General features: G+C 39.0%; 1 protein-coding gene across 1 annotated transcript; it reads left to right on the forward strand.

The window, feature by feature from the left end:
* The first annotated feature begins 9,955 nt into the window (after window positions 1–9,955).
* LOC144715702 (DEAD-box ATP-dependent RNA helicase 45-like) lies at window positions 9,956–13,247 on the forward strand. Its single transcript, XM_078590665.1, has one exon. It carries the CDS (start codon window positions 10,066–10,068, stop codon window positions 13,057–13,059), a length of 2,994 nt encoding a protein of 997 aa, XP_078446791.1. The 5' UTR covers window positions 9,956–10,065; the 3' UTR covers window positions 13,060–13,247.
* Window positions 13,248–15,000: the final 1,753 nt, after the last annotated feature.

The following is a 15,000-nucleotide window of genomic DNA, read 5'->3' on the forward strand; positions in this document are numbered from 1 at the left end:
TTATCTAATATTACAGTAATATTTGGGTTCTATTATGTTGATTAGGATCAAACGAAATAGAGTGTCTCAAAGAAACACCTTGAACAGGATAGTATCATCAAATACAAACTGAGGATCAATTCTCTACGCATGGATCAGATCTGTAATTTCTTGGTTCCTTGAGTGACACATGTTGAGTTGTTTATTATTCCAACCTGTAGACATATTCACATTATCCCTAGCACATCAAATCTCATCCTTTGTCTTGATCAGCACTATTCTCACTCTATCATTATAGTTATATTGCTCTGATTGAATCGGTAGTGGAGAGAAGACAAGGGGTTAAGGGAGAAGGATAGGGCCTTGGAAAATTCTGGCCTATGTGGATTTTTAAGGCATTCCCCTATTTATAATAAGTTTGAATACTTCATAAAACCCCTAAAACTTTAATTATATATTATCATATGTAAAATGATGGAAATGAATGTGGTCAGCAATCATATCACACATTTTATATCTAGTTCCATGTCCATTGATGCAATGTATCATTATAGTGCATGCACGATGCTTATAATAAATTCCATGAATACATGATCGAACATTATGAATTGTGATGATATCATAATACAGATATCACTAGTCTTTAAGGATATATTATGAATATTCATATTCAACGGATTGTCAATAAGGACATCAAAGTATCCGCTTAGAATAACTCGATCTAGCCTCACTCATATGATGAGTATGGCCAGCCCTGTAGAGATTAATGTGGAGACATTAAGATCTATAAGGGGTGCTCTATAATAGAAAGATTTCATTGAATTTGATCCGTACGAATCCCTAAATATTTTTATTCCAAATTGTCAATCAGGTTGATTCACGTCATAGTTGTGTAATTGGTCCTTAGGCGTGAGACACTAAAGATGTCTTGTGGACAGAAGGTTGTACGTTGATTATGGCCTAGGAGTCACTAATCATGGATTTATAAACAGTCTTAGTTTGGGTGAATCAAGATGTTTACAAAGATGATTGAGTGGTCAAGATGGGATCATCTACCATCAGTATAATAGGAGAAAACTCATGGAAGAGAACTTAATAAAGTCCTTCAACAAAGTAGTGAGATATCAAAGAAGAGTTATGTGATGATTTCTGAACACTTCAATACTAACTTGGATGATTGATTAGGGTTTGATAATTGATTATATGCCAAGTCATCTCAAGAGCATCAAGGAGATGCAGAACTATATGTGCATGGTAATCGATGATGAAAAATTCCATGAGTGAGTCGGTAAACACTCCTCTTTTGTATCTTTTAGAGCATGAGGTGTAGCGCAACACCCCACAAGCTAGAGACTCGACCTATCAGTTGGGTTAAAATGATAAAATATTAATTACTCTATATGATGATATATTTGAAAGTATAATAATGGTTATTGGTTCACTAGAGTCGTTAACTGGATAGATGCAAGGGCCTAGAGGGTCACACACAAATAGTATATATCTAAAGTGTGGGGATTTTATAAAAATCCCACTTATTATAAATAGGGTAAGGCCCTAAAAAAAATTCAACCATGCCAGAATAGTTTAGACATATTTCCCCTCTTCTCCCTTCTCCCGACATCTCTCCATTCAAGATGTGATGGGGCATGGTATCAACAATGTTCGAGAGTGAATAGAATATGGACAGAGCTCATCGAGGTAAAGTTGGAGATTTGACTAGAGGCTACACATGAGAAGCTCGACATCGCTCACTTGAGGGTCCAATAAATCACGAATGTGATTTGTGCTCAGATGATTCAAATCATTATTTTAAGGATATTGTAAAAATTCCCTTTAATTCTGCTGCAAATCATTCTAAGCTTTCATCTAGATCAACACCCCTAGAACCCAACACAAAAGACCATTTGTGTGGGACCCTTTCAACCCATGTATCAGTCTTGTGAAAAATCTCAAGTGGGCAAGTAACTTTACTAGCCTTCAAATCAAGTAATCTATATCATCATATCGATTAATTAATCACATATCAATTTAACTTCATCGATAGGTTGAGTTTCCAGCCTATGGGTTTCTAAGCTACATCTTGTGCTCTAGAGGATCCAAAGGAGGTTGTTTAATCACTCATGCAACCTTTTGTCATTAGTTATTGTGACTCTTTCTACTAAAGAGCACCTCTATCTATGATTAGTGTCTCGAAACTAATCACTTTGGGATCAGCTATTCTCATCAAATGAGTGGGAATAGATAATGTTATTTTATATGGACACTTTGATGCCCTTGTAAAGTATCTTTTGGATATGAATATCGTGAACACATGTTTTAAAGACTAGTGATTTCTACCTTATGATATAATCATAATTCACTAAGCTTGATAACATATTCATGGACTTAATTATAAGCATTACACTCACACTAAAGTAACTATTAATGATGATGTAATAAGATATAATATGTGTGATAGGCTTGTGGGTCACATATATTTTCATCAATAATGGATTAGTTCATTCTATTAAAAATATAACTACATTTGTAAATACACATATTCTACGTTTTTTCCAATTTATAGATAAATGCCATGAATTTGATATATCACCTTAATAATAAATTATGGAATTTTTCTTAATGTATATGAATTCATATCTATTTAATGTCCAGATAGTAATAATTTTCTGTAGTAATTTTTGTACTACCATTAAGCTCTAATTTTAGATGAGTTTCAACTTAAAATATAAAAAAATATACAGTTTTCTCTTCATGTATTATGATTCAAGTTGTATCACTGTCGAACAATCAAAGTATTTGTGAACTTATAGATATCAATATCTAATCATTATCATGAAAAAATAGGTGTTATTTTTTAATAATGTAGATAAGTTCCTAATTATTTCTAAAGTTTATTAAACGCATAATACCACAAATAATACAATTCAATTACAATAATTCACAGTTATCTAGTAATACATACAAAATTCTTTTGAAAAATTAGATATCTAAGAGTCAATTTTAAATACAAACATTTGTTGCATGACTAAATTAAGTTTCCGTAAATTATTGTCCATAATGTCCAAAATTTCATTTTCTTCCTATTTACTACCATAATTTAGTGGTAACTGTTTTCTGAGGTCATTAAAATAGTAATAAAACTTTTGTATAAATCAACACTAGGCATACATATTAAGAATTTTTTCATAGATTAATAAAATCAAACTATCAATATCAATCTATATCAAATGCTATTTTAGATAATACCCTTTTAAATGCTATTTTATATAAATTGTGACACATTATGTAAATCCATCTATATCAGGAATCAACATAATAATATAGTCAACTAATTTCATGTTGTAAATGAGTTAAAATTTTCCCTAAGGTGATTAAAATTACAATATGACAACTATAAATTTTGAATAATATAAGCTTCTGTATTTTTAGTATTTATTTGAATAATGTCGAATTTCATTGGACTCAAATATAATGAAATATATATAAAATTGGATTATTTATAATTATAATTTATCATACATACACATATATATTTGCATTTTCTAATGTTACCCAAATAATTTCAAATATAAAAAAAATTAAAATCTCATTTAAATATATATAATTCTTTTTACAGCCAGTATGTATTTCATAACTAATACTTCTATTTGTCTAACAATAAGTTCAATTATCCCCCGATCTCTGTCTCTCTCACTCTATCTCTATCTCTCTCTTTATGCCTTTGAGTTTGGATCAATTTATATACAATAATTTATTTTTATTTATGCATTATTCAAAGTATAATGATAAGCTTAAAATTATTCAACTAACAAAAATTTAAGCAAGATTACAACATTTTACTCAAATTTATAACATTAATATCCATTACATCAACTATTAATCATTTCCTGAAATTCAATATTCAAATGATCTATCCTAGAAATGGGGAAAGCATAGTCCATGTGTATTACTTGGGCCTTAATATGAGTGGTTCCCTAGGGCTGAATATTCTAATAGTATCTTCTTAAAGTGGGCCATAGTATACTGCTTTGAAAGTTAGGTGTTATTTTTGAAGAAGATGTGTCAAAGCTGTTAGATTATTCTGACAAAGTATTCTGTTGTATTTTTTAATGCAGCACACCATGTGTCATGATTTTAAGACTGTCACAAGTGAAAGATGTGTCTGACATATATGTTGTGAAGTTTGAGATAGCATCATAGATATTTTATCCATCTGTTATTACCTCTGTTAGGACTGCTTTTTTGTAAACTATCAGTTCTATATTCCATCAAAATTATAATCTTCAGATAAGCCCCCAACCTATCAAGAATAACCACCATATTAAAATCAAGAAACAACAAGTATATAGTAATGTCGATTGATAGACTCAATCAAAAATAGTCTCGTACAGATTGTCCCGAGAATAGTATGAAAGAATAAGATATGTTTATTCTCTAAAGTAAAATCGAGGCAGCTCCCCGCTGGTTCATTAGGCCTGCTCCTGATGATCCAGCCCCTTAAGGCCTGTAACCCCAACTTTGAAAATAACTCCGAAAAAAGTATGACATCCTGCTCTTCTCCCTCTATTGTTTAAAGGGTTTTTTCCCATGTGGTCAACACATACACCTAATGACCATTGGCCAGTCCTCTTTTTTTTACTTTTATGATTCCTTTAATAGAATGTATCATCTTCCTTCTTCATTTCCTTAAGGTGACAGTTCTCTAAGTGACATTTTCTCACTTTATCATTTTCAAGTTATCAAGTGTCTTCATTTTATCATTTTCAAGATTATAACAGCTTTCATTGTGGGCATAAATCTCCCTTTCGCATTTTTGAATATTTTTCTCATGTTATAATTCAAGAAAGAGGATGTCAAATGCTTCATCACATCATATTGAATACCACTCTATTTTTTAGGCTTATATAAGCCCCCCCTTGTACTAGTTTCTAATTGTTCAATAGATGTGTACTTCAGTACGAGTTTTCTCCTTCTTTGGGTGCACGTCTTCTTGTTGAGAGATTTCTTTAGTAGTGCTAGTGTATTTTGGGACATCACCCTTGTGAATGTTATAAATATATTTGGCCTAAAAGCCAATCACACATTCCACATCTCACCCACTATTTCATTAGTACAACATATTCATTATAGTGCAGGTGTGATGCTTATGCTTGGAGTCCATGAATATATCTAACGACTAAGTGAATTATGATGATATCATAATATGGTAATCAATAGCCTTATATAGGATCCTATTCAAAGCATACACAAAACAGACATCAAAATATACATGAAGAATAACACTATTGAGCCTCATTCATATGATGAGTTTGGCTATTCACATATCCATTAGTGTGGATAAATTCATATGATGATGCTCTTTGGAGAAAGATCTCACTAGATTGATATGTATCAATCCCTAAATGGTATTTTACCTCATGTCAATCAGGTTGGTTAGTGTCACAATTGTGTAATTGGTCCTTAGACCTAAGACACAACAGACACCTTGTGGGTGAACGGTTGTGCTACGATTATGGCTTAAAAAGTTTGTAATCGTGAGATTACAAACCATCCTATATGGAATGCAACAACACTCGACAAAGGTGATTGTGTGGTTAAGATGGGACTTTTTTCCCCATAGAAATAGACTCAAGGAAGAGGGTATTATCTGATGATTTTGCAACCTATCAATACTGATCATAATGACTAATTAGGGTTTTGATAATCAGTCATACCCAAAGTCATTAGAAATTTTCATGTGTATAAAGGATTTCACAAAGTTGACATAAGATTTTGTATCTTCTAAGTCACAAGTTGTAGCTTGGCATTCACAGGTTGGTGACTTAACCAATTAATAGAGTTAAAGTCATTATTGATTACACTATCTATTTGTGATAATGTTGATTAATAACATTAGTGTTTTTTATGGTGCCTTGATTGGAGGGTAAAAAACTATTTTCTATGTAACAGAAGTTGAGATCAATTAAAAGCTATCTCTAAAACATCATACATCACATGTACCTTGAGGGGAACTTGTTCCACCCTTGACTTATTCCCTTGGAGATTGTTCTGAGTTCGTTCTCATGTCTGGCCTCTAGAAGTATCCACGTGATCAAGTTGCTCTTGGATCCTTAGTGAATTAATCTATATGTTGAGATCATTTAGCTTAAGGGGAACAGTTCTTGAAGGTCTTGTTACCACGAAGACTCTCTTCTTGGATGAGTGGAGAAAACTCATAAGTAAGAAAGGGGGGCTCACAACTCCGACTGGCTGATATGATCCCTAAGGCCAGACCCCCTCCTAGTATTTACTGTGTCTTTCCCTCATGCATGTTTCCCTTTAAATAGGGTGCCTTCCCTTTAGGAGGGCAGCAAAAGAAATCATTGTAATAGAAGTACTCTTCCTTTAGAAGTACTCCTTTAAAGAGAGAGCCCTCCCTTTAGGAGGGCAGTGAGATAAATCATTGTAATTAGGAGTACTCCCACTGAGTTTGAGATTCTCCTCTTACCAATCAATCCTTGTCCTCGAGATTGTTCCCCTCTTCAGCGTGTCTTCTGGTGGCTCGTCCTCGAACGATTCCTACCCCTCTGTTCGGCCTCTCCCCGACCATTCTCATTTTCTTCTTCGTCCCGGGAAGTCTTTTTATCCTCAAATTAACATTGGAGATGATACGTCTCTAGTGGGTTCTTATCATTGTCCTAGGTGCCTAAAATGGATGCCCGGCCCTTATTTATTTTATACTTGAAAATTTTCGTTAAGTAAAATATATTCACAAGTGCCCCAATCATCTTATGTGTGTGATCCTCTAAACCCATGTATTGTTCTAATTAATAACTTTAGTAGCCCAATTAAAATTACTAGCCAACCGTATTAATTAAATATATCAGCATATATCTTAACTAATTAAGGATTGATTTAACCCAATTGATAGGTTAAGTTTCCACCCTATGGGGTGCTAAGCTACACCTCGTACTCGAGAAGATACCGAGTAGTGTTTGAACTCTCACATGGAACTTTTACCATTATCAGTTATTGTATATGTATAATCCTTCATCCCCATGAGACTCTCAAACGACTAAGGGTAAGATTAATCGTGAAACATTAATGCATCATTCGATTAGTATAGATGTATAACGGAGATCATTGGAGAACATTGTCTCCAATATCTTCACTTGGACAGGGATTTAGCTACATAATCTTCCTTTAGTTAATCTCATCTTATACTGAGGGCGGATGATCCCGTCTTGACCATTCAATCATCTCTGTATGCTTCTTACTATATCCAAGCTAATACTTGTTTGAATTCCATGATTAGAAACTCGTAAGTCATTGTCAAAACATAGTCGTTCATCCATGAGATGTCATTGGTGTCTCATGATAATTGGATCACTTATACAACCATGATATGAGTCAATGTGATTGATGTCGAGGTATGATACCATTATACGATTCTCATGAATCAATTCAATGAAGTCTTTCTTCAAAGAGCACCAAACCATATATCCTTAGTGTCTCCATATTAATGGCCACAAGATCAACCATACTTATTGTACAAGTAGAATCAGATAGTTTTATTGTATCTTGATAATTCGATGCATGTCTTGACTATCCATTGAAAAGAAATATTTATAATAAATGTTTAAAGACTAGTGATCAATTTATTACAATCTCATCATAATTTGATAGGTTATTGCACATATTCATGGACTTCATCATAAATATCACACATGAATAATAATGAAGAATATTTCATTCAATGAACTTAAATAAAACATGATGGTGTGACTAGCATGATGGCCATTTAAGTTATTAAGTAAACTAATAAATGAGCCTAGAGGGTCACACACACCAGATTTCAAGACGTTGGTGGATATGCTTGATAATATCAATTATATCAATAAAAATGTGCTTTTATACTTCTTTTTACCACATATTTTTATATTTTATCTATAATTATTCCTTAAGGACCAGGTCAACTAAAATCAAGAATTGTGGAACTAATCCACAATTTGAATTTGAAAGGTTTTCATATCTGGGAAGGGGAGAATATGGGTTCACTCTTTGTGTACCTCATCTTGGATTTCTGCTCCCAACTTGTTGTTGGAGGCTAAATGCATCACATTTATTTGATCCATTCTTGTTCTACCAGAGTGTAAGAGAGAGATTTCAAGGGTGATCAAGATTCGTAGAGAAAGAGCACCACTTGGCCCTTGGGAGAAGTAACAACAAGGTTTGTGTGATCTCCTGAATGTTTGATTTGAATTTTCACACCATTTTTTCTAAGTAAACACTCCTAAGGACATTCTAGACTTCAAGCTTTCCAACGTAAAAATTCCTCATGTAGATAAAGTTACAATGATTTTAGTCCACTACTCGTTTACGCTGTAATCTCATCGTGGGAGGTGTGGCAAGAGGTTCTATTTGTCCTTAAAGTTTCTTTCTCGCCCTAAAAAATACCTAAAAATATTAAAAATCATAATAAATTATTATAACTTATTAGAAATAATATGAATATTTGTTTTATTTATTTAAAATATTTTTTACTAGTTTTCCATCATTTAGTTGATTTGCTCTTTAGAAAATAGCTAAACTCCAAAATATATAAAATCACAAAAAAAATTAAAAAATATATTTGAAGTACAATTTACTCTCTTATTACCTGCTCCTTGTAGATTTGACCCGTACCCTATTCTAAGTAAGGAAAGTGTATAAATAGTGTTGCATAAAGCAGAGCCTTAAAACAACTTATTTATCCCAAATTCTGGCTTATCAATATTCCAAGTTCAAGGGCCTCTTCCAAAGCATTGAGTCCATTTGATTTTATACTCACATCCACAAAATAAGGGGGAAAGAAATCCTCTTCTTGCCCCTTATTCTCTTGTCATAGATGAACATTAAATTGGATTTTCAACAACATTATTCAAGGGAATTAAGCATAGATCTTGTGCTTTTAAGATCGTGCTGATACTTGTTAAGGTAGGACATCCGAGTGACTTGAAAATCCTCACTCAACGAGCCAATAAATCACTGATTTGAATTGTCAAAATATTTTTTTGTTTTTTCATGTTTTTTGTCTTTAAATCCATTTTTGATTTTATATTTTGATGATAATAGAGTTAATATCGTGTATATTCATGCCAAGCCATGATTCCCAACAGTGGATTCAAGGGTTGTAAACATATCCTTGTGGATTTCACGTGAGGAATTATCCTCTCCAAGCATGGCCATCATTTGTTGATTCAAGGACAAGCTTCATAACTGCTCCCAATTCAAGACATCTTTTTTCTTAGTTTATTTATCTCATAAGACAATAAGAGTGTATATTAATTTCATCGATTCTTAATCATATATATTTTTGCATTTCGGAATCATCTATTAATTTAAAGGTTCGCACCATTCATTTGAGATCATCAACAAAACATCAAACATGTCTTATTATTCCATTTTTTTTTCTATAGTTCACAATTTATTTATACGTTCAACAAACAATTCAAAATGAGCTTAGGGTGCTGATCCACCGACATCCCTAGCCAACCAGACTTGCTAACAAGGCTTTGGCTCAGGTTTTCGAACAACGAATAGGGAGCTACAATTCGGATACCGACTATGAAAACATATCTCAGATATTGATACTGTTAAGGATTCCGTTCAAGTTTCAATCAACCTCAACTGCACCATGATCAACATCTGACAGCAGATAATAGAAAATTAATATGACCTAATTTGTCACCAAATCCGTTATCAATGAGCACCCGACCGCTGATTCCCATCTCAACTATCTAAACATCAAAATTGCTTCCCTGGAATCCTCTTGCCTTCCCTTTGGTCTCTATCTCATCCAAATACTTTTGAAAGCTAGACTGGGTCTAAATTGGCCAAAATGGGCCAGAATGGGCCAGACTGGGCAAAATGGGCCAAAATTGGCCAAAATGGGCCAAAATGGGCCAAATGGGCCGGCCAGTTAAATACTCCAAAGTCGTTCTCAAAAAGGGGCCAGTTCATCGTGTTCTTTCTAGGGTTCAAGAAATTTTCTCCAAATCTCGAGTCTCTCGATCCTCTCCTCGCCTGGTTCCTGCGAAATTTCTTCGAATTCGGTGGAGATCGGCAATGGGGGAAGATCGGCGGAGGTCGGCGAAGGAGAGGGAAAGCTCGGAAGAAGACAGCAGCGCCGACGAGCTCAGCCGGCGCCGGGAGAGTCGGCGGTCGGACAAGGCCAAGGGAGGCGACAGGAAGCGCCGCGACAGCCGGAGATCGGACCGAGACCGCAGCCCCGAGCTCAGGCACAGAGATAGCCGCAGATCCGAGAAGGAGACGAGCCCTGCCGACGACATCAAGCACAGAGACACCCGCCGCCGCGACAGGGACAGAGAGAAGCGCAAGGACAGAGACAAGCATCACAGAGATAGAGATCGCTCCAGGGAGAAGGAGAAGGAGAAGGAGAAGTCGAGAGATAGAGAAAGAAGAAGGGATAGAGAGAGGGGGAGGGAGAAGGATGGGGAAGATCGCAAGCGGCGGAGAAAGGAGGAGGCGGAGGAATCGGTTGAAGATGGGAGATTGAGGCGAAGGAGCGAGGAGGAAGAGCCCCCGGCTGCTGCTGCTTCTGCCAAGGAGAAGGAGAAGACCCGGGAGGAAGATCTCGAGGAAGAGCAGAGGAAGCTGGACGACGAGATGGAGAAGCGGAGGAGGCGAGTGCAGGAGTGGCAGGAGCTCAGGAGGAAGAAGGAGGAGCAGGAAAGGGAGAAGAACGGAGAAATCGACGGCGATCAGCGAGCTGAATCTGGCAAGAAATGGACTTTGGAAGGCGATTCAGACGAAGACGAATTATCCCCTTCTTCACACCCCAACCCGGAAGACGAATCCAAGCCTGAGATTCAAAAAGAAGAAGAAGAAGAAGAAGAAGAAGACCCGCTGGACGCTTTCATGAATACCCTTCAAATTCCAGTGGATGAAGAGAAGCCCGTCGACCAGAGTAAGAGCTCTGGGTTGAAACCCAGGAAGAACGCCATGGGGAGGATAATTCAGGGGGAGGATAACTCTGGGTCAGAGGAGGAAGAGGCGGCCGAAGGCGGCGAGGCGGCGGACGACGAAGACGACGACGAGTTCATGAAGCGGGTGAAGAAAACCAAGGTGGAGAAGCTCTCCCTGGTCGACCACTCCAAGATCCAGTACCCTCCCTTCCGCAAGAACTTCTACATCGAGGTGAAGGAGATTTCCAGGATGCCCATGGCCGACGTCGCCGCCTACAGGAAAGAACACGAGCTGAAGATCCACGGCAAGGACGTGCCCAAGCCGGTCAAGACTTGGAATCAAACAGGGCTGACCAGCAAGATCCTGGAAACCATCAAGAAGCTGAATTTCGACAAACCCATGCCGATTCAAGCCCAGGCGCTGCCCGTGATTATGAGCGGCAGGGACTGCATCGGCATTGCCAAGACTGGGTCGGGCAAAACTCTGGCCTTTGTTCTTCCCATGCTCCGCCACATCAAAGACCAGCCTCCGGTCGTCTCCGGCGACGGGCCGGTGGGCTTGATCATGGCGCCCACCAGGGAATTGGTCCAGCAAATCCACAGCGACATCAAGAAGTTCGCGAAGGCGGTCGGGCTCGTCGCCGTCGCTGTCTATGGGGGCTCCGGCGTGGCCCAGCAGATCAGCGACCTGAAGCGCGGCGCCGAGATCGTCGTCTGCACTCCGGGCCGCATGATCGACATCCTCTGCACCAGCAGTGGGAAGATCACCAACCTCCGGCGCGTCACCTACATGGTCATGGACGAAGCTGATCGAATGTTCGACATGGGTTTCGAACCGCAGATCACCAGAATTATCCAAAACACCCGCCCAGATCGACAGACGGTTCTCTTCTCCGCCACCTTCCCCCGCCAAGTTGAAATTCTCGCCAGAAGGGTCCTCTCCAAGCCGGTGGAAATCCAAGTGGGAGGAAGAAGCGTCGTCAACAAGGACATCTCCCAATTGATTGAAGTCCGTGAAGAGAAGGAGAGATTCCTCCGCTTGCTGGAACTCCTCGGCGAGTGGTATGAGAAGGGGAAGATCCTCGTCTTCGTCCATTCCCAAGACAAGTGCGATTCTCTGTTCAAGGACTTGCTCAGACACGGGTACCCTTGTCTGTCTCTCCACGGCGCCAAGGACCAGACTGACAGAGAGTCCACCATTACCGATTTCAAGAGCAATGTCTGTAATCTTCTGGTGGCCACCAGCATTGCTGCTAGAGGTCTGGACGTGAAGGAATTGGAGCTGGTGGTGAACTTCGACGTGCCGAATCACTACGAGGACTACGTCCACCGGGTCGGCCGGACCGGGCGGGCGGGCCGGAAGGGCTGTGCCGTCACGTTCATCTCCGAGGAAGAGGAGAGATATGCGCCGGACCTGGTTAAGGCCCTTGAGCTGTCAGAGCAGGCTGTGCCTCAGGATTTGAAGAAATTGGCTGAGGGGTTCATGGTCAAGGTTAACCAGGGGACGGAGCAGGCGCACGGGACTGGGTATGGCGGCAGCGGGTTCAAGTTCAACGAGGAGGAAGACGAGGCGAGGCGGGCGGCGAAGAAGGCACAGGCGAGGGAGTACGGGTTCGAGGAGGACAAGTCGGAGTCGGACTCCGATGACGACGTGGTGCAGAAGGCAGGAGGGGATCTGGCGCAGGCGGCGGCGAGGGCGGCGGCGTTAGCGGCGCCACTGCCTGCATTGGCCCCGGCCGGGGATGCCGCGGCGCGGGCGGCGGCGCTGGCAGCGGCGTTGAACCTGCAGCACAACTTGGCTAAGATACAGGCAGATGCTTTGCCAGAGCACTATGTGGCAGAATTTGAGATCAATGATTTTCCGCAGAATGCGAGGTGGAAGGTGACTCATAAGGAGACGTTGGGGCCGATCTCGGAGTGGACGGGGGCGGCGATTACGACAAGGGGGCAGTTCTATCCGCCGGGGAAGATTCCGCCGCAGGGGGAGAGGAAGCTGTATCTGTATATAGAGGGGCCGACAGAGTCGTCAGTGAAGAAGGCCAAGGTGGAGATCAAGAGGGTTCTGGAGGATTGTACTGCGCAGGCTCTCTCTCTGCCCAGTGGGGCACAGCCTGGGAAGTATTCTGTCATCTGAGCTTCTCTCTTTCTCTCTCTACTCTGCCAGTTTTGCTCCCTGTAGTTTTGGTTAGGAATTGAACCCTTCAGGAAGTTCTGGGTTTTGTACAAAAAAATTCTGATTTGAAGTTCTTTGCAGGATCTAGTTCCTGGCCATGGATGCTGTAACGTTTTCTATTTTTTATACAGAGGATTTTGATCTGGATTTGCAGGGGCGAGATGAATGATGTAAAATTTCTTTTATTTTATGCATGGGATTTTTAATCTGGATTTGCAGACTGATGAGCCTCCAACAAGTAAATTATATCTGAACGGAGGATAGCCTACCATTTTTTTCGGTATGCCTCTTCACATGCTTCCTCAGGCGTCCCACCTTAAATATTACTGATGACCTAAACCTTAACTAAAGTTCAGTCTGGTCCATGTCTGGTCCCAAGCCAGTCAAGTTGACTCGTCAATGTAAAACTCAAAGTACAAAAGTTCAAATTATAAAAAAATTGGGATAGGGTTCACGTAAGACGAAAAATGTATCACAAAATTATTTATAATGACCATCTTGGAAAACAAAATGTTCTCATTATGAGGGGTTCCACTACACTTGGACCGTTTTAGATGTTAATCCTTCCGTGCTTGGGTCATTGCAACACATCCAATAGAGTGTTGCCCGGGTATCATCCCACTGCTTCAACCTAAAAGAAGCATAGAAACACATCATGATGACATTTCTTTTTGTTTTCATTGTCCTCCACTTCAGTTTCCTCCATTTTATCATCATCATCTTTTTATTCTTCATTGACCTTATACTCCCAACATTTCAAAATCATCAGTATGGATATATTCTACTCATTGTTGTTCTCTTGTAAAAGTGACAACCCTATGGCATGCTACAAAAGTGCTTTGATGGAGCAGTCGATGCACTAATAGAGAGGAACTGCCTTACAAGCACTAAAAGATGTGTATATTTTATATAACCAATTTCACACTACCATTTGAGTGGGTCATCATGAGGATCATGCACTCTTCTTTCACATAGTCATTCACTGCACCTCTGATGAATCTTTTGATGTCACTTATGCTTTTTTTCTCCAGGGCTATCAATGAATCACCAGTATTCATGATTCAAGATAGTTTACTACCATGTACAATTTGTTCAAAGATTCGTATCATTCATTTCAAAAAAGACTTTTCATAAAGATAACCAACTATCCATCATTAATGACTCAACAAAGTCCAAAATAAAAATCATCCCATGAACTTTGTTGTTGAAATGTTGGGTTTGATCTTATGTAAATTTCCCACTTTCAACATCCCTTCCCTTTTCTCTTTCTGTAAATTTATATTTCAACATGCAATCAATTTCCATATAAAACCGGACAATTTGGACTTTCCTTAATTAAGCATCTTGTCTGGACCGAATTCCATCGAGTAGAATTTTGTGATCACTCTCCCTCTGATGTAGACCAGAAGCCCATTTTCTGAGGTCCATTAGCAAGTTGTGGCCCAAGAAGGAGATTCTTCTAGAACTGACAGAATCTGCAGAAATACACCTAGAGCCCCTCAAAATCCTCTGACAGGATCTTCTCTGACAAGATCTTCTGACAGGATTATCTCTAACATGATTTCCTCTAACAAGATCTTCTGACAGAATCCTCTGCCAGATTCTTCTTCCGCCAAGATCTCTGCTCTAACTTGTCAGATCTACATATCTTCTGTTTTGTCCCATCAGGATCTTCTTGAGCCACACAAATATCTCATGACAGGCCCCCGAATCTGCAGGATATCTCTGCTCAAGCATGTCAGGCTGCTTATCATCTGTTTTAGCTTGTCAGAATTACTTTTCTCAATGTTTTGACTTGTCTTGTCATGGGTACAGTCATTATGGACGACCCTGCACTTCTTGTGGCCTATATAGTGCCCCCATGTACCCCTGAATGAGCATTATTGAAATCTATTGTCTTGT

This window comes from Wolffia australiana, chromosome 19 (assembly GCF_029677425.1).
Source record: "Wolffia australiana isolate 7733 chromosome 19, ASM2967742v1".
NCBI lineage: Eukaryota > Viridiplantae > Streptophyta > Magnoliopsida > Alismatales > Araceae > Wolffia > Wolffia australiana.